The sequence below is a fragment of the Chlamydomonas reinhardtii genome, chromosome 3, assembly GCF_000002595.2.
Source record: "Chlamydomonas reinhardtii strain CC-503 cw92 mt+ chromosome 3, whole genome shotgun sequence".
Taxonomy (NCBI): domain Eukaryota; kingdom Viridiplantae; phylum Chlorophyta; class Chlorophyceae; order Chlamydomonadales; family Chlamydomonadaceae; genus Chlamydomonas; species Chlamydomonas reinhardtii.
Window position 1 is genome coordinate 7,360,467 of NC_057006.1, and position 18,633 is coordinate 7,379,099.

Below are 18,633 nucleotides of genomic sequence, written 5' to 3' on the forward strand. Positions count from 1 at the left end.
TGGACTAGCAAGCAAGCAATCAAGAGCTTCAGAGCAATTCAACGCTGGGCGCAAGAGGCTCTGCGCGGAGCAGCAGGATTCAGCAGCGCCCACGAATGAGCACGCGACCTTAGTCTTTGTCCCTTTCTAGACCCTACAGAGAGCTAGCGTGCTGGGAAATCGCAAAATCTTCTTACAGGCCCGCTCATAATTCAAACCCGCGCGGGGCGCGGGGTGGGCTTTCCGCGCCCGTGCGCTGCTCCGGCCGCAGCCGCTAGTGCGCAATGGTTGCTGCAACGCATCACGACAGCTTGCAGCGCGCCGTCCTGTCTGCAGCAGCCTGCCTTACGTTGCTGTTGGTGTTGCCCCTCACTTCGCCTTTTGGTGTCGGCGCTACCGCGGCGTCCTCTGTGGCGCAGCAGCAGCCCCAATGCCAGCAGCAGGAGCGATTTGATTTTGAGGAGCATACGCTGCAGGCTTTCGCAGCGCCAGCCGTGAGCACCCGCGCCGGCCCGGTCAGCCCAGCTGGTTCCGACCCTCCCGCGCCGTCCGATTCGAAGCAGCCGCAGCCGCATTCGCATTCGCATCTGCATGCTGAGCAACAGCAGCACCACCACCAGCTGCGGCTGCGCGCGGCGGTAGCGGACCTGGTCGCGGCGTTCTCCGCGGCCGCTCATGCCACACCCGCCGTGGCGGCAGCAGCAGCCCCCACCACGCACTCCAACAATGAACAGGCGCTGTGGGTGCTGGCGGCGGCGCTTGCGAGCATTGCGGTTCTGGCAGTACTCATGCTGGCGGCAGTGACAGTGCTGGCGCTGGTGCTGCTGCTACGTGAGCGGCGTGGCACCAGCAGCGCTGGCGGGGGCGCCACGCCGGTCGCCACCACCTGTTTCACCGCCGCCGCTGAACGGAGGAAGCTGTTGCTCCGGCGGCGGGTGGCGGCGCGGCAGCAGCAGCGACTTGTGCAGCGGCCGCTGGAGGCACAGGAGCGGCAGCCGTCACCACCGCCGTCAATGACTCCAGCATCTGGCGTGCCCGGAGCCCCCGCATCGCCAACTCTGCCCACCGCGCACGCCCTCGCCCCAGCAACCGCAGTCGCCGCTGCTGACGCTGCCCCATCGGCTGCCGCGGCGGCGGCACTCGACGGCATCGCCACCACTGCATCCCCTGCACCCACCGCCGCCGCCAGCACCCTGCAGCCCGTGGAGGCGACGGCGCCGCAGCAGCTGCCCCTGCCGCCGCCCGCCGCCGCCCCGGCCGCCGCCCTGGCCCCTGCTGCCTCCTCCCCGACCAGCAGGGCGCCGGGTATGCCTGTTATGGCTCCAGGCCCCGCGACCCACATCGCCTCCTCCTCTGCAGCCTCCCTTGCGGCCACGAACTCCTCAGCCACCGTCGGTTGGCATCCACCACCAATGACCACTGGCAGGGACCCCGCCGCCACCCCAGCCACCTGCGCCACTCCCGCCGCCTCCGCCACCCCCGCCGCCTTCGCTGCGGCTCACCGCCCTCCGCGGCGGCGCCGCAGCCTGACCAGTGCCGTCATCAGCACCCTCAGCACCATCAACAGCCTAAGCAACGCGACCAGCATCAGCACCACGGCCGGCAGTAGCAGCAGCGCTGGCGCGCCGCCGCCTCATCTGCTACTGCCGCCTCGCATGGTGAGCGAGGGCGGCGCCGCCGTTTTCCGCACCCTCCGCCTTCTGGACCCTCCCTCTCCAGACAGGGCTCCACAACCCGCCGCCCCAGCGTCGCCCTCTGGCAGTAGCGGTGTTGCGGGCGGGCGGGAAGGTGGCGTGGCGGCGGCGGTGGTGGCGGCGGCGGTGGCGGCGGCGGCAGCGGCGGCGGTGGGAGCTGAGGCGCAAGCGCAAACGCACACGCACACGCCGCTGCAGCAGGAGCCCCAACGCCTGGTTGCGTTCGGCAGCGGAGCCGACGACTCGCCGGCCCCCGGGACTGCAGGTTTCCTCTCTGCGGCCACTGGCGCTGGCGACAACGCAGGTGTGGCCACCGGCAACGACTCGAGCGGCGATGACAGCCGGTCAGCCCCCTCCCCGCAGCGCTCGCCGCTGCCTGACCCGTGGTGGACCGAGTCGCCCACTCGTGCGCAGCCCTCGCCGCTGCAACTGCAGCAGCCGTCCATCGGACCGGAACGACCATCAGCGGAGCAGCAGTTACAGCCGCAACCGCACCAGCAGCACCCCGCTCCATCCGCGAATGGCCGTTTCGTCTTCCGCGCGGCCTCTGAGGACGGCCGCCGTGCCTTCTCCTTCCTGCCGCCAGTAGGCGCCAGCACCGCGGTCCTGGGTCTCGCATCCAGCCGTTGCTACGGCAGCCCCACGCCCGGTGGCGGCGGCGCCGCCTCCCACCCGCCCGCCAGCACCCCGCGCGGCATGAGCGCGCGCATCCCGCAGCACGTGCCGCAGTCGCAGCCGCCGCCGGCCCGACTGCACCCGCTGCCGCACCTGACGCTGAGCCGTTCCGAGTACCAAGTAGCCCAACTGCGGCAGCAGCAGTTGCAGCGGGTGCGCCAGGCGCGGCTGCTACAGCGCCTGGGCAGTAGCGGCCCCATAAACTTCGGCGGCGCCGGCAGTAGCACTGGCGGCGGCGGCGCACTGGCGCTGCCGTCACTGACGTCAACACCGGCGGGAGCGGGAGCGGCTGCCTTCGCCATGCCGCGAGCGCTGTCTTCAGCCGGCGGCGGCGCGGCTCTGCCCCTGGGACTGCCCATGCCGGGCTCAGGGTCTGCTAGGTGTGTGGCGGCGGCACCGATGTCGCGGCCTGCCGGTCCCACGCCTCGCCGCGCGCTCTTCCAAGCGGCGGTGGTGCCGGCGCCGGAGGCGGCCGGCGGCACCGGCACCGCGCTGCCGCTTCTGGCGCCCTCGCCCACACAGCCGCTTCAGCCGCTGGAGGGCGTGCGGCTGCTGCCGGCGCGGTCAGGCTCGGGGGGTGCCCTGGCCGCCGGCGGGGGCCACGTCAGCGGCAGCGGCAGCAGCGGCAACCACGGCGGCGGTGGCACCCATGGTGGAGGTGGGGGTGGCGGCCTGCTGTGTGGTCTGCGGGGTTGCGGTGTGGCGCTGCTGCCGGGCCGCCAGCGGAGCGCCATCCCGGCCACCATACCCGAGGAAGTGGAGGACAGCGCCAGCGCCGTCACTGGGGTGAGTGGATGATGGATGGGGCGGATGTGTGAGTATGTGTGTGTGTTTTGGGGGGGGGATTTGTGGCCGGCAGGGGAAGACACTTTACAGTTTACTGACACCCGGGAGACCACGGGCGTGTCACGGGGACTGAAGTGCTAGGGGGCCTGCTGCCCGTCCTTGCGTCGAGCCGTGTGTACGGCACGCTGAGCGAGCTTTTGGCGATGGAGGGAATCTCATGCGCGCAGCATCGGTAATCGGTGATCGGCAATGTGTGACCGTTCGCGGGGCGGGACACGACTAGGTCCTGCAGCGCCCACTGCCCTATTCGCCTTCCACCACACCACACCGTATGCACACCACGATCTGCGGCGCACCCATGCCTGACCTGCACCTCGCCCGGTCCCGCCGCGCTGTTGCAGGCGGAGCTGTCAGGGGCGGAGCTGTCACCTAGCCCCTCCGCCATCACCGCGCCCTACCGCAGCAGCCCCTGGTGCCCCGGCGCCCCCGCCTCCCCGCCGCACCCTCTGCTCCCCGCCTCCACCTCCTCCGGCGCGCCTGCTGCCTTGGACACCGCCGAGCTGCTACAGCCGGCGGAGCCTGTTCAGGAGCCCCAGCCAGAGCAGCAGTACGACGGCCCGTCCCACCAGGCGCCTGATCAGGCTCAGGAGCTGCTGAGCAGCCACGACGACCTGTCCTCCGTCTTCAGCACCCAAGGCGCATGGGCGGGCTGCAGTGGTGCCTACGCCACAGACGCCTCAACTGTCATGCCGTCAGCTGCGTCGCCGGCTGCTGCGTCGGGCGGCGAGCGCGGCCGTGGTCATGGTCATGGTCATGGTCATGCGGCTCATCCGGGTAGCATGACGCTGCAGGATGACCCGCACCGTCACTTTCAGCAGCAGGAGCAGCAGCAGGAGCAGGAGCTGCCCTGCCGCGGATGGAGCGCGTTCGGTGACGTCTTCACAACCGCGGGCGCCATGGCGGCTGGGCACGGCGGCGGCAGTGGCGCCCGTGGCGGCAGCAGCGGCCGCAACAACGGCGGCGCCAGCAGCGCGGCAGGTGGCGCCGCTTGCAACTCCGCCGCCGCCGTAGGCGCCGCCGCCGCCGCCGCTGCCGCCGCCGCCGCCGCCGCCGCCGCCGCCGCCGCCGACGACGACGACGACGACGATGGCGGCGCTCAAGCGATTGAGGATGTTCACGGCGGCAGCCCGCCACCGCCGCCAACGGGCACCGCCGCTGGCAGCTGTTCCGATGACTTCGTCAGCCCCTGGTCCAGTCATGCAGCGCCGACGCTGCCGCCGGGATTCTATTACTCCGGCAGCGCCGTTGCCGGCGGAAGCCCGTACGCGGGCGCGCGTGGAGCAGGTGGTCACCCAGCAGGCACTGTCGACACGCTGCCGCACAACGCAACTGCCGCGGCGGCCGCCGCCGCCGCCGCAGCTACCCTGGCTGCAGACCCGTACTGCGCGCCCTTCTATTCCGTCGCCTCCGCCTGTGGCCTGGACCCATACGCGGTCGCGGATGCCATTGCTGCCGACGCCGACTATGACGGCAATACATTTGGCGCCGGCGGCGACGGCAATGCTGATGACGATGGTGGCGGCGGCGGCGGCGGGCCCCTGGACCTGCCGGTGCCGCCGCCAGCGCCGGTGCTGCGCAGCTGCACCACAAACGCCGACGCCTTCAGTCAGCAGCTTGCTGACGTGTTCCTGTCAGCTGCTGACGTGGGCGGTCTCGGAAGCCTGGCAGGCGGATCCATGATCCTGGACCCAGAGGTGGATCACGTGCTACCGCCGCTGCCGGATCCAATGGTGGCGGCGGCGCCCCCGCCACTGCCACTCGGCCTCTGCTATGCTGGTGGCATGGGTGTCAGTGGCTACGCCGAGGCAGCTGGCATGTACGGCGGCACAGCGGCTGATGGTTGCGAGTCACCGCCGCCCTACCTGCCGCTGCCCACGCCGCCGACGCTGCCGCGCCGCGCGCCGTCACTGGCTGAGTTTCCAGGCCTGCCGCCGCGCCGCGGTAGCAGCGTCGGCCGCTACCACCGGCGCACACCAGCATCAGCAGCTGGCTCGCGCCGCCACTCCGGCGACCGCGGCAGCAGCAGTGCCGGCAGCGGCCAGCGCCACAGCAACGACGGCACCTACTACACAGGCGGCAGTAGCGTGGTCGTCAGTGGCGGTGGCGGCGGCGGCGGCGGCGGCGGCGGCGGCGGCGGCGGACTCAGCCGCTCCGGCTTCGGGGGCAGCAGCGGCTCACCCTCACGTGTGGCACGACAGCTGTTTCCACCCAATGAGGTTCAACAGGCACTCCACGCCCCGCATGCCGCTGCCACTGCCACTGCTGCAGCTGCTGGTCCGCACGGCGGCCACATGGCCTTCAGCGGCATCCTGGGCGGCGGCGCTGCTGCCGCTGCTCCGGCTGCTGCTGCTGTAGCCGAGCCTGGAGGCGGCAGTAGCACGCCCCGCCGCCGGAACTACAGCCCCGCCGCCGAGTCGGATTCTGACGTGGAGCTGCTGCAACTCGCGCCCAGCCGCACAGCCTCGCCCACCGAGGCTGTAGCCCGCTCGGTGCTACGGTCACCCTCGCCGTTGCGCCCGCCGCCACCGTCGCAGCAGCGCCCCTCCGCCGCGCCGCACCCGTCGCCGCTGCCCTTCCGCCGGGCATCTTCACCCGCCGCTGCGTCAGTTGTCTCCGTGAGTGCCACAGGCGACGGTGCCGCGAACACCTGCTTCACGTCTCCGCCCCCGGCAGCGCTGCCGCCGCGGAGCCCTTCCCGCCGCTCATCTGAGGTTTTGCCGCCGCTGCCGCCTGTTGCCCCCAGTGGCCACGGCGGTGGCAGAACGCCACGCGGCAGCCGGCCGCTCCCGGCACTGGCAGCAGCAGCAGCGGCCGCTGCGCGGCTGCAGGCCAGCAGCAACAACGGCAGCGCACGGCGCCTGGTGAGCGGCGGCGCAGCCGTCGGCGGTGGTGGCAGTATCAGTGACGGTAGCGGCAGCGGCAGTGACGGCGGCCACCGCGGTGGCTGCGGCGGTGGCGGTGGCGGCAGTGGAAGCGCCTACCTCCGCCGCAGTGGCTCCTTCTTGGGTGGTCAGGCGAGCCAGCGGCAGCGTCTGTCTACGAGCGCGCCCGCCGGAACTTCGCCCGCCGCAGCCGCAACAGCGGCGCCTGCAGCAATCGGCGCACCCGCCACCGGGGCCGCTGGCACATCCATCATCGCACACATTGGCTACTGCCTGTATGCACCTCCGGCGGAGTCGGAGCAGCAGCATCACCAGCGGCATTCGCGGACGATACGGCGTCTACCGTGGGATTTGCCGCTGCTCCCACCCGCCCCGCCGCAGTCTCCCACATCCCCACAGCGCCAGCAGCATCAGCATCAGCATCAGCACCATCACCAGTGTCAGCCGCAGCTCACGGACAATGGCACGTCAGCTGGAACCGGCAGTCCAGGCAGCTCTCCGCGCAGCCCCCACGGCCCCCACAGCCCGCATGAGGGGGATCACCAGCTCTGCCTGTCGGACCTGCAAGCCACTGCCGCGCTGCCAGCGGCGCTGCTCGCCGCGCCCGACCACAACACCGCCGCCCGCTCCGACCTGACCCGCTTCGGCCTGTCGCCCTCCGCCGCGGCCGCCAGTAGCACCGCTGCGGGCGCTGCGGTGGGGGTGCCCCTGCTGCCCAGCAGCAGGTCCGTCATCGCAGGGGCAGCAGTACCGCCGCCGCCTCGGTCTGCGTCGCTGTCGCTGCCGCTGTCGCCGTCGCTTATTAGCCTGCCTGGCCACCTAGGGCTGCAACGCACAACTTCCAGCAGCTCCAGCAGCAGCGTCACGGGCGTGGCGGCGTCCACCAGCAACGCCTCCGCCACCCAAGGCCGCATGCCCCGCCGAAACAGCACCGCTAGCGGCACCAGCCGCGGCTCACTCCTGGGCAAGGGCCACGGCAGCAGCAAGCTCCGCCGCAAGCTTGGCTCGCCTTCCATGTCAGGGTCCGGAGGCGTGAAGGAGCGGGTGCCTTCCTCATCAGGAGGCAAGGGCTCGCCTCGCAAGGCTGCTGCTGCGCCTGCCACCTCCACCAACACCACAACAACCGCCGGGTCTGCTGCTACAACCGGTGGTGGCGCGTCGGTGGCGGCAGCAGCAGCTGTGACGTGGCCGCACAGGCGGCACAGCCGACTGATCCCGCACCTGACTGCCGTGCTACGCCCGCAGCCGCATGTGCAGCACTACCCATCACCACCAGCGGCGGCGGCGCAGCCGCCGCACGCTGACGGCTCAGAGGTGGCTGCTGCGCCCGGATCCGGTGCTGCAGCTGTGCAGTCATCAGTGGCGGTGGCGACAGCACAGCCCGCACCGCCGCCATCAGTGCTGTACCGGTCGCACACCCGCACCCGCTACTTCAGTGTCAAGGTGCGTTCGATCTACATGGATCTTTGTGTCAGATATTGGTTTTGTACGTTGTGCATGCCTTTAGAGCCACCGCCACTGCTGGTTGTGCTGAAGCATAACGGACAAACTTATGGTTGGAAGACATTGACGTATAAGACATTTCGACAACGACTGCTCCGCAGGTGCACGATCACTCGGCCGGCGCCCGCGCCGCCGCGCCTCGCCTCGCCGCCGCCGCGCTGCGAGCCCTAGTGCAGCCCCACCTGCACCGCCACCCGCCACCTACGGCGCTCCGCGAGGCACCTGCTCCCGCCGCCACTGCCGCTGCTGACGGCCCCACAAGCCCTGCCACCCCTCCGCCAGCAGTGACGGCTGCGGGCCGCTCCAGCAGCCCTCAGCACAGCGCTCGGCTGGTTTTGAACCGGCGGATGACCAGCAGCAGGGCAATGGCGGCGGCGGCGGTGGCGGCGGCGGCAGCGGCTGATCCAGTGATGCCGCCGCATCTGCAGTCCGGCACAAGAACGGCCCCTCCCATTAGCAGCCGGCAGCCGGTGGCTGTGGCTGCTCTGAGGGGTATGCAGCAGCCACGACACAACGCAGACAGCGGCGAAGGTGGCAGCATTAGCAGCAGTGGCGGCCGTGGTGTGGTGCTGGCGTCCGCGCACCTCGCCACCGGCCCGGTCGCGGCCTCAGTGCTGGTGCTGCCGGGCTGTCTGCAGGTGCTGGCCTGGCGGCGCCACGTCATGCCATCGCCACCGACTGCGAGGACAGCACCGGCAGCGCCGGCAGCACCCGCGGCGGCGGCTGGTGGGGGCCGTACTGTGCCCGTCAGTCAGAATGACTCCGGCGACGATCGCCCGCAGCAGCAGCAGGATGCTGACGAGGAGGAGCTAGCTAGCGGGCTTTTGGCCTCACTGAAGGCAGCACTCTCAACGGCCGCGATCAGCAGTAGCAGCAGTGACACGCCTGCTTTTGCCGCGTTTGCGGCCGGCGCTGGCGCTGGTGTGGCCGGGGTCGCGGGCGCGGCCGACGGTACGAGTGACGTGGATGCGGCGGAGGCAGCAGCTGCATACTCCACACTTACCAAGCTGGTGGTGCACGACTGCAGTCTAGGTCGAGTGAGCGTGCACCGGCTACAGCCACCGCACCAGCTACAGCCGCTCCAACCGCCGCTTGTAGCACAGCCGTCCACCGCTTCCTCCTCCCCTTCGCTGCTGTCCTGGTGCTCGGAGGCGGCGGCCGTGTCTACGGCGGCGGCAGGAGCCGTCGGCGGCGGCCACGAAACAACTGCAGCAGTCGGCCCGGCGGTCGTGTTGCCTGAGGCCCTGCCGCACATTCCACACGCGCTGTACGAGCAGCAGCAGTGGCAGACCGACGCGCCAGATGGTTGTGGCTTCGCGTGGGTGGAGCCGGCGTGCTGGGCTGCTGGCGAGCCTGCAGATCTGGTGGGTTGGGTTTAGGGTGCCGGGGCTGCCGGGTAAGCATACGGTACATGTGTGCTCCCTGCGCCACAACAGCTTCCGACGTGCCTTGTGATCCTGCTCGTAGTTGCACTTGTGTCGCTCTGCTGACCCTATTTCCTGACATCACATGCAAATGTTTGACCAGGTACTGCAACTGGGCATGGAGGCATTGGCGCCGCTGGTGGAGGCGGTGGTGCCTGACCGTGCCGGCAGTGACGGCAGCGGCGGCGGCTATGGCGCCGGCGGCGCCGGCAGTACCGTCCGTGTACGCGTGGTGGCGACCGCCAACGCGCCGGATGTACTTGCCACGCCCTCTGCGGCGGCGATAGCTAATTTGCAACAGCGGGAGGCGGCGGCGGTGGTGGTGGTGGCGGACGAAGAGGTGGAGGTGGCGATGAGCGATGGATGCGCCAGGTGGGTTCGGGTGGGAGCGGTCCTGATGTCAGGCGTTAGTGGCGTTGGGCTCGGGCATCTGAGTCAACTTTTACAATGCATATCAAGCCCGCAATCACGTTCCCGCAATCATGATGGTCATGGAACCGCCCACCTGCCACGACCTGCTGACGTGTACAGCCATACCGTACATGACTGCAGGCTGCACGTGCCTGCCTCAGCTACCGCTTCTTGCGCCGCCGGCGGTGCCATGCAAGTCTTTGCGCTCACTGCTTCTGGCGCCACCGCACCAGGCCATTCCGCTGCTGGCAGCGATGGCTTTAGTGCGGCCGCTGCCGCGACGGCGTGCGAGGCCGGGTTGCTGCTGGGCCGCGCCACCCTGTGGCTCGCTCCCGCTGCTGCTGCGGCGAACGCCGCCGACGCCATCTCCTCCTCCTCCGGTCAGCTGGCGGCTGAGCTGGCGGGGCTGCAGCAGCGCTCCACCCAGTGCCTGCTGGCAGCCGATGCAGCGGCTGCGTGCGGCGCAGCCGCGGACGCCGCTGCTGCCGGTTCCGACGCTGACGGCGCCGCAGCCAGCAGCAGAAGTGCCGCCGGTAGCGCCGCCGCGCGGTGCCGCGCATGGCAGGGCCACGTGCAGCCGCTGCTGTCAGACCTGGACTTCGTGTCCGCAGTCATGAGTCACTGGCAGCAGCAGCAGCCGCAGCGGGTGCGGGAGCCGGAGTGGGAGCCACTGCAGCGGCACGAGCAGGTGGAGGTGGAGGTGGGGAAGGAGGAGGAGGAGGTGCAGGTATTCCGGGAGGCGGTGGAGGTGGCGGCGGATCTGGTGGCGTTTGCAGACGCCCAGGGCTGTGACGCGCTGGCGGCGTTGGTGCGCGGCATGGTGTCTGCGGCAGTGGCGGCAGCCGGCCAGGCCGCCGCCGCCGCCGTCGTGCCCGCCAGCCGCCGCAATAGCCATGGCCATGACCAGCTAACGCAGCTGCCTGGTGGACCGGTCATAACTACAGAAGCAGCAGCAGCAGCGTCCGCTGCTGGCTTTGCACAAGCGCCGCCGCTGCCGCAACTACAGCAGCAACCTCCCGCTGCCATGCCGCCGCCGCTGGCAGCGCTGCTGCTGGCGCCGCAGCACCCCAAGTCTCTATCGGTGGCGGCTGTTACCGGCAGCCTGCTTGCAGAGGTGGTGGCGGCGACGGCCGCTGCGGCGGCGCTGGATGTGCGCGCGGCGCACGCGTGTGCCACAGCTGCTGTCGAGTGGGCGCCCTCGCTGCCGGCGCCGCGCGCCACGGCGTCGTTGAACGACGTGACGCCGCCGGTGCCTTGCTTCTTCCTACAGCCGGATGGTGTTGGCAGTGGCGGCGGAAATAGCAGTGGAGACAGTGGCCGCCGCAGCGGAGGCGAGGCTGCTGGCGGTGGCGGCGGTGGAGGTGTGCTGTCTGGGGGATGCTGTCGCCACGTGTTTCTTGAGGATTGCTGATCCCGCCACTCGGCCCGCAAAGCAAAGAAAACAAGTATCACTGGTTTTCATACTAGGCATTGGAATGGCGGAGGTACGAACGATGTACCACGCGTCCGTACGTACGCAGGTACGCGTGTCCGTGGCAGCCAGGTAGCTAGGCGTTCATGTTCGGGGATTGCCTTTGAACGGCTATGGGAGCACGCATGTATGATGCTGCCTGTCCGAAACGGGGAGGTCTGGCATGCATTCATGGGGACGGGGTACCTATGAATCGATGCAAGTGCGTCGACGGCCAAATGATGCGCACTGACAAGGGGCAGTGACCACAACTTGTGTGGCGTCAGTGGGCGTGTGGAGAAAGGATCACGAGAAAGGGTGTTTATGGATCATTACAATGATGGTGGTGGAGAGGTGCACTGGCCGGGGCCATTGGACAGGCAGCCCAAGCGTGTCGGGTTTGGTTCCGGCGCCGATCCATGGATGGCCGCCATATTGGATGAGGCTGGGAGGAATCACCAGAAGTGATATATGATGCCTGAAGATTGGGGATGGAATGTGGTGGCTGAGATGTGTTTGCACACAATCGAAACGGAACACAATCAGTTTGGCAAGACATAGCCCGCTCCGACACGACGGCGCGTTACCCAAATCGGCAATACATGTGTAGCCCAGCGCCCCAGCCCAGTGAGGTAGGCTGTAGTGCAGCTGCGTTTGATCAACTCCTGGACGAGATCCTGCGGATCAGAAGAGTTCACAATTATGTGAGTCCCTGAGGTGGCTGGATGTTGCTGATGAAGGGAGCGGTTACATCTGGAGCCAGTGGTGGTGGCAGTGGGGCTGGTTGAGCTGGAGGTGTAGGCGGGCAACTTGTGCGTCATGATGTGTGAGCACATCAACGGACGCATCCACGTCAGGTTCTGACTCTGAACGTGAACCTGACTCTGAACCTGACTCTGAACCCGACTCTGAACCTGTGGGCTTTGTTTTCGTCGGCCTCCCGACATACCAGTAATCGTCACGCGTTTGGGTGTATTCGGGTAGCTTGTCCATTTGCGTTGGCCCAAAGTGCAGATGTAGGTCAGAACTATGATCCATCAGGGTCAGAGTGCAGGGTCAGAGTTTAGGTTTGGGGTCGGCACCCGCGAGTGTGGGCGGCATCACGTGCGAGGATGCGGGCGGCCCGACGGCGCCAACGAACGCTGCGCGCGCTGTGCACGTTCAACATACGGTACATGAGATGAATAGTAGGGTAGTGCATACGGTAATAAGGAGTGAGCGGCGCTGGCATGGTGGAGGTTTGAAGTGCTTCTTGCGGCAGGATGTGGTGGGATGCAGCCGCCCCAGAATAACGTACGCATGCAAGGAGCCTTGACTTATTAGCCTTACAGGCTAGTAGCTGGGTACGTTACTATGCTGATGAAGTTGGATGTTTAGTGCAAGCCTGCCCGCCTGCAAGCGGCATTGCTGGCTGGCGGGACTGTCGCACTTGCGTTGCGGCGATAGGCGCGCGTGGAAGGGCCGCCGTGCATTGCGGCAGATTGCATTGGTTACAAGAGGGACCTGCTGACGCAGTTCACGAGCCAGTGACGTGGAGAACGAACACCCTGCTCTGGACCCCAGGGGCGTGCCGCCTGCAGCGCCGTCGGCCTACTGCGGCAGTGCAGTACGGTATGCATGTAGGATAAGACATTTACAGCAGCGGCAAATATGGTTGGCATGCCGTACCCGGTAGCAGGGAGCTCAGTAAGGATGCAAGCATTGATTTCTTTGACAGCACGCAGGCTACATGCATTGCCAGGATGTATGGCGAAGGCCACGTCAGGGGAACCCTGGGCCACGTCGAATAGCAAGCCAGTCAAGGTAGCCTCGCGATCAATTGGAACTCGAGTTCAAGTTGACGGGTTGGGGGCCAGGTTGGGGGTGTGATGCTGGCGAGCAGCAGGCAGCTGGTACCCTAGGGAGTTAGGCTTGCTTAGCTTTGCGTGCACGCACATCCACCAAAACATGTCTTGCTCCATACGAACCAGTAAAGTCGGGGTTGGGCCCTGATAGCATGTGATGGCTCGGCGTCTTCGGGAGCTGGGACTGTCCCCTCTGTAACATCCGCATCCATACGAACGGTGCCTGACTCGGTCAGATTGTTGAGTACGGTTGCTGCCTTCTGCCCGCCACTAGAACCCGCCGGTTACGGCGACCCACTGCGCACATCCACGCAGCTGTAAAGTTAAGGCTGCAGACAGGGAAGGGAGATGGATCATGGGCCGATAGGGCCGGAAGACATGGGGCGTCATGGACCCTTGTGCGCAGACATCGGATTCACGCCGGCTGCAGAGCTGTTTATATCGTTGTTTGCTGCCAAAGTCCGTAGTTGAAAAGTCCTAACAGCAGTGCGCTGTATATTTCACGATTGTCCACTAGGGTTTTGGCTCTCGCTCGAATCTCTGAGCCAAACGACGCGAGCGGTTACACATCAGCTTCTTGCAAAGTTCGCGAACTCTTGACGATGGCCGACTGGGTTATGAAGCTTGATGGCCTTCCTGGCTTGACGGTAGCACAAAAGGGCGCGGCACGCATGCTTCTGGCGACGAAGTCTATGGAACAGGCCTCGGTGCATGTCTCTGGAGATGCAAATGTGGCTGCTGCGTCCATCAAGGCGTTGCTTGGTAGGAGATTCTACGGCTGTTCGTCTAGGTACTCGGGGTCTGTTCCTAGCTATCTACTCCGCTGTTTTTGTCTTTGCGGGATTTGCGCGCGTAAGGGGCGGTGGAGGCAGCCACTGATAGCAATGAGAACGTCGCAATCGCGAGAGGTGCCTTCTCCTTTGAGCTTTGGGCTTCGGGCTCATCCTCGTGTGATTAACGTGGCCACCGACATCCTCATGTGGCAGATGATTGACGTAACACGCGTGCATGTCTTGTTGATGAACTCGTATCCTCTCCTCTCGGTTGCAGCCACAGCGGGGAGCGCGATAGCGGCAGGTGAGTTGGATGGACTGGGCTCCGGGTCTAGAGGCCCGCGGCGGTTTAGTGCTGGAAGCTGCCGGGGGTTGCTTCCTCGAACACGAATGCTGGTCGTGAGACTTGAGCGGCACGTGGTTGGTTGGGGAAAGGATTGGGGAAAGGATTGGCAGCATCGCATACTGGTTTGGTGGCTGGTGGTTGGGGATTCCCGGGCTTAGACAACAACAGCAGCAGCTGCTGGAGGGCGGGAGGGGGCGTGTGCACGTTTGTCGAACTGACATATGCTCCGACGCGCTGTTGGTGACACGAAACCCTTTCCCTGCTTGCCCCATATCCCCGCCGGCACATGTGTGCTTTCATATGCTGTAGCTGAGGAAGGTGAGGGCGCATGCACGCAAGAGCAGGATAAACCCTGGAATAGTCCTTCATTGCCGCGGTTGGGGGGAATTGGGCGGCACTGCTGAGGGGGCAAAGCCTTATCACTTATGTGCCGAGCATACTGTGCGCGGTCTGGATCTTCGCTGTGGTGCAGATGACGTCATCGCAAAGCTGGCGGCCGAGACGCGACGGTTCACCGGGCACGTGCTGCACACTGTGAAGGATCCCGTGACCCAAATGGACGCTATCGACCCCAAGACTGGCCAGGCAGTGCTGGTGCCCACCTGCGCCACGGTCATCACGCCCAAATGCCTCGCCACGTTCGCGCACGACCGCAAATGGAAAGGCGGCGACGAAGTTGAGGTGTGTCATGGGCTGGGGCAGATGGGATGGCGATGCCTAGGCGTGGGGGCTATAAGAACATGCGTGGGACGTTGTCACATGGAATAAGTTCATGGGCTCGTTCTTTAGTTAGAGGTAGAGGGTCATAGTCACGTTTGATTCCCCTACATGTGTGGCAGCTGACAGATTCCGTTGATTACGCGCCACCCTCCTTCAAGCGGCATCACACATAGTATCGGCGTGTTGCGCACCTGCACCCCTAACCACTGCCGTACGTTGGACATGCCTTGCAGGTGAAGCTGCACCCCGCCGCGGACACTACCAGCATGCGCGCTGTCAAGACCAAGGTGGCGATCATCAACACCAACGCTGACTTCATCATCCTGGAGGCCGACACGGTGTGTATGATGAGGAACGCCTAGCTGGGAGGGCCCGATCTGTCACCCCCACTCCCTTTCCCTGTCCTGTCTTGTCACTGTGCCTGCCCTACCCATGTAACCTCTAACTCGATTGACCTCCGCGCTCCATGCCTGAAGTCCCTCGCGGATGTGTTTGTAATTGGGTTTAGGTTTCCATGCATCGCGGCCTCCGGGCTGCTGGCTTGCTGGCTTGCTCGGTGGTTTGCTGGGGCTTCTTGAGCTCTGAAGCCAGGACATACGCTGATGGTACCTAACAGTGCTTGCGGCTCTACATGTCAGCCCCCTTGTATGCAATCGGATATACCACCTTTGCTCCCCCCTACTACTGAGTTCATATGGGGCCTACATGTGCGTCTAAAGGAGTGCTTAAAATGTGCAGTCTTATCTGTACAGGAGTTGCAAGCGCCTGACATGGACGCGGGCATCAAGGCGGGCACGAAGTTCTACGGGCACGGCATGTCCAGCCCGGTGAGCGCACTGAATGGCGATGCTGTATCCTGATTCAGCATGGGGCATACCTTGCGATGAAATAGTGCCCTACGTACACTGATGCCGGAGTGCTTGCTTGGTATCCGGTTTGCAGGGGCACGCCGCCAACGTGTACCGCGGCGTCATTACATCAGCGAACGTGGAAAAGTACGGGCTCGTCTTCGGAGACATAGCAAGTGGAAAAGGCGATTCGGGTGGTGGCGTCTTCTCGGCGACTACCGGGGAGCTCATGGGGCTCATGGTGGGCCGAAACCGGGGCCTGCAGAAGTCCTGCATCATTCCAGCCGCTTCTCTGGTGACGATAGCGGTGGCCCTGTCCAAGGTAAAAGCGCACGCACGCACGCACTGCACTGACTTCCCGTGGCTAGCTTCTTGGCATCTGCATGTCCCAACAGCAGCGGCAGCGAGTAGACGGGATAGTACCGAAACCCATCTGTGCACGTACTGTTGGGGCATGCAGATGCCAAGAAGCTAGCCATGAAAAGTCAGTGCAGTGCGTGCGTGCGTGCGCTTTTACCTTGGACAGGGCCGCCGCTGCCGTCACCAGAGAAGCAGCTGGAATGATGCAGGACTTCTGCAGGTCCCGGTTTCGGCCCACCATGAACCCCATGAGCTTCCCGATAGTCGCCGAGAAGACGCCACCACCCGAATCGCCTTTTCCACTTGCTATGTCTCCGAAGACGAGCCCGTACTTTTCCACGTTCGCTGAGGCAATGACGCCGTGGTACACGTTGGCGGCGTGCCCCTGCACACCGGCATCACAGATGGGTTTCGGTACTATCCCGTCCACTCGCTGCCGCTGCTGCTCCATGCAGTCTTTTTCCCAAACCTCCGGACATGCCTTTGCCGCCTGCATGCCGCCTATCCCTCCGTCATGCGATCCCTCATGTGGGTGACGGGGTGCCCAGCCGGTACCCCGAAAGCGGCTTAGGCTGACGCAGAGTTCCCTGCCCCCCCGGCTGCCACTTTGCCATATATCCTTGCACACACACCTTCCCTCCCTCAATGACCGGAACTAACCCACTCGCTGGACCGGGGCGCGCGCTTTTGCTTTTGTGCCCCTGGGTTATGAGGGAGCCCTTCAGTGGCCCGCCTGCCTGCTCGCCCAACTGACGCCCCTCATCTCCGTGCCCCTTTGCTTCCCGCCCACACACGCCCGCTCGCCCCACCCCGCCTCTCGCTCATACATAACCGCCGCCCAGGCCCTATCCCTCGCTTTCGTTACCGAGCCGCGTGTGGGAGATATGGTGATGCATCGTAGCTCACCTCTCCTGGCCAGCTGCCGTTTCCGCCCACAACGCATCTGAACAACACCATTCTCATTACCGCCCCCCCCCCGCCCCCGCTTTAAGTTTCTGGAATGAATTAAACCTTCCCCCGCCCCGCCCCGCTATGTATATGTGCATGTTTGCTGTACTCGGCGCTGCATGCTACCTGGCTTCGGGTTCGCATTACTCGTGGTCAGGCAAGTCGTGGTCTGTATCCACTTGCTTGCACGGCTGGGGTACCTGTCATACGACAGCAGCCGCTAGCCGCTAAGTTATGACTTGTGCGGCAACTCTGTTTCCTGCAGGAGGGGCCAATGGACCCGGACCCGCCGCCATCCGACCTGCCGTTCTAATAGACAGCGTGTCTGCAGACGAACCACGGTAATGGGGACGGTTCATGCGAGCCTTCTGCCGACCTCTGCTAGCGGGCGCGGCGTGGCCAACCACCAAGCAATCATGATGCCACTGCGACATGACACTGTCTCCACTGCCTAATAAGCGCCGCGCTGCTCCCCGCACTGCCTTGCTTTGTCGCCCCCAGTACCATTGCCAACGTCATCCGTACCGGCTGCTTTGATGGTCCATGACCACCAGCAGACGGCTTCAGAGATGACTGCGTAGGGCTGTCGCTGCTGCTTCTGCTGCGCGCACGCGTGGCCGGAAGCCAGATCGATGTGCATGGCGATGGGGGAGCGGCCTGCGTGGAAGGTGCGCAGTGTGCCGTGCGGGCAGGGTCGCAGTGTGCGTGTGTCCCCGTCGTTACTAGCTATGGCGCCGCAGCAGCCCGAGTCTCTATCGGTGGCGGCTGTTACCGGCAGCCTGCTTGCAGAGGTGGTGGCGGCAACGGCTGCTGCGGCGGCGCTGCATGTGCGCGCGGCGCCCGCGTGTGCCACAGCTGCTGTCGAGTGGGCGCCCTCGCTGCCGGCGCCGCGCGCCACGGCGTCGTTGAACGACGTGACGCCGCCGGCGCCCTGCTTCTTCCTACAGCCGCCGGATGGTGTTGGTGATGCCGGCGGAAATAGCAGTGGAGACAGTGGCCGCCGCAGCGGAGGCGAGGCTGCTGGCGGCAGCGGCGGCAGCGGGGCCGGCGGCGACGGCGATGGAGGTGTGCTGTCTTGGCGGTGCCGTCGCCACACGTTTCTTGAGGATTGCTGATCCCGCCATTCGGCTTGCAAAGCAAGTTGATAAGTATCAGAGCGCCTTGTTCACACTAGGCATGGTTGTGGCGGTAGGCGCGCGTGGAAGGGCCACCGTGCATCGCGGGATTGCGTTGTGCACGTAGCACATGACATTTACAGCAGCGGTAAGTACGGTTGGCATGCCGTACCCGGTAGCACAGGAGCTCAATAAGCATGCAAGCATTGATTAGTTTGACAGCACGCAGGCTACATGCATTGCTAGGATGGCGGAGGCCCTTTTGAGCCGCATGGAACACAACCCCACAATGCAGTAGCATAAACACGGCAAATCGGAGGATTGCTCACTTGAACGCAAATGGCAGGATATGCATGGTATTGATGATGGCGGCGGAATCCATTACTCGGCATAGATGAGAGCCTGGTTGCGGTGAGTACCGTGCGTATCGTAGCTGAGTAGCACCAATAAGGGAACGCGTGCCTTGCAAACGGATTGGACTTGCCGAAACATGCAGCATGGATGTTGGAGAGAGAGTGACTGGATGGGCTGTCATATGCCGTTGTGCACATTGACCCTGCAAAGCAACCTGTTACAGCACAGCGCATGCGCAGTAACTCAGTTGTAACAGTGATACTACTCTTGAGCATAAGTCATGGGGGGTACCGTCGCCAGACAACGCGAGCTGCCCAACGTCCCCGTACGGAGCTAGCGCAAGACTGCTTTGTCAGCTGCCCGGCTCTGCACGCTGAACTTGACCTTGCTCCGCGCTGCAGCTCCCAACGTCTTTGCTTACGCTGTGTACCAGAAAGAACGCGCCGTACCTCGCCCACAGT

At 65.4% G+C, this 18,633-nt stretch overlaps 2 protein-coding genes across 2 annotated transcripts; both read left to right on the top strand.

The window, feature by feature from the left end:
* Positions 1-43: 43 nt before the first annotated feature.
* On the top strand, positions 44-12,919 carry CHLRE_03g206351v5 (uncharacterized protein). The gene is made up of 5 exons (XM_043061509.1): positions 44-3,134; positions 3,536-7,519; positions 7,681-8,943; positions 9,107-9,375; positions 9,556-12,919. Exons 1-5 carry the CDS (start codon positions 264-266, stop codon positions 10,823-10,825), a joined length of 9,657 nt encoding a protein of 3,218 aa, XP_042926463.1. The 5' UTR covers positions 44-263; the 3' UTR covers positions 10,826-12,919.
* A 234-nt stretch (positions 12,920-13,153) lies between these two features.
* On the top strand, positions 13,154-18,437 carry CHLRE_03g206250v5 (uncharacterized protein). The gene is made up of 10 exons (XM_043061506.1): positions 13,154-13,470; positions 13,759-13,785; positions 14,137-14,145; positions 14,300-14,508; positions 14,781-14,885; positions 15,300-15,374; positions 15,490-15,717; positions 16,969-17,044; positions 17,205-17,371; positions 17,482-18,437. The coding sequence occupies exons 1-8, from the start codon at positions 13,380-13,382 to the stop codon at positions 17,014-17,016; spliced, it is 792 nt and encodes a 263-aa protein (XP_042926464.1). The 5' UTR covers positions 13,154-13,379; the 3' UTR covers positions 17,017-17,044; positions 17,205-17,371; positions 17,482-18,437.
* The last annotated feature ends 196 nt before the right edge of the window (positions 18,438-18,633 follow it).

Excerpts from the sequence above, each read along its gene's own strand:
- CHLRE_03g206351v5 (XM_043061509.1), top strand. The coding sequence starts at position 264 with ATGGTTGCTGCAACGCATCACGACAGCTTGCAGCGCGCCGTCCTGTCT. Across the intron at positions 3,135-3,535 it reads GCGCCAGCGCCGTCACTGGG|GCGGAGCTGTCAGGGGCGGA; the intron begins GTGAGTGGATGA and ends GCGCTGTTGCAG. Across the intron at positions 8,944-9,106 it reads CTGGCGAGCCTGCAGATCTG|GTACTGCAACTGGGCATGGA; the intron begins GTGGGTTGGGTT and ends ATGTTTGACCAG.
- CHLRE_03g206250v5 (XM_043061506.1), top strand. The coding sequence starts at position 13,380 with ATGCTTCTGGCGACGAAGTCTATGGAACAGGCCTCGGTGCATGTCTCT. Across the intron at positions 14,509-14,780 it reads AAGGCGGCGACGAAGTTGAG|GTGAAGCTGCACCCCGCCGC; the intron begins GTGTGTCATGGG and ends CATGCCTTGCAG. Across the intron at positions 14,886-15,299 it reads TCATCCTGGAGGCCGACACG|GAGTTGCAAGCGCCTGACAT; the intron begins GTGTGTATGATG and ends TTATCTGTACAG.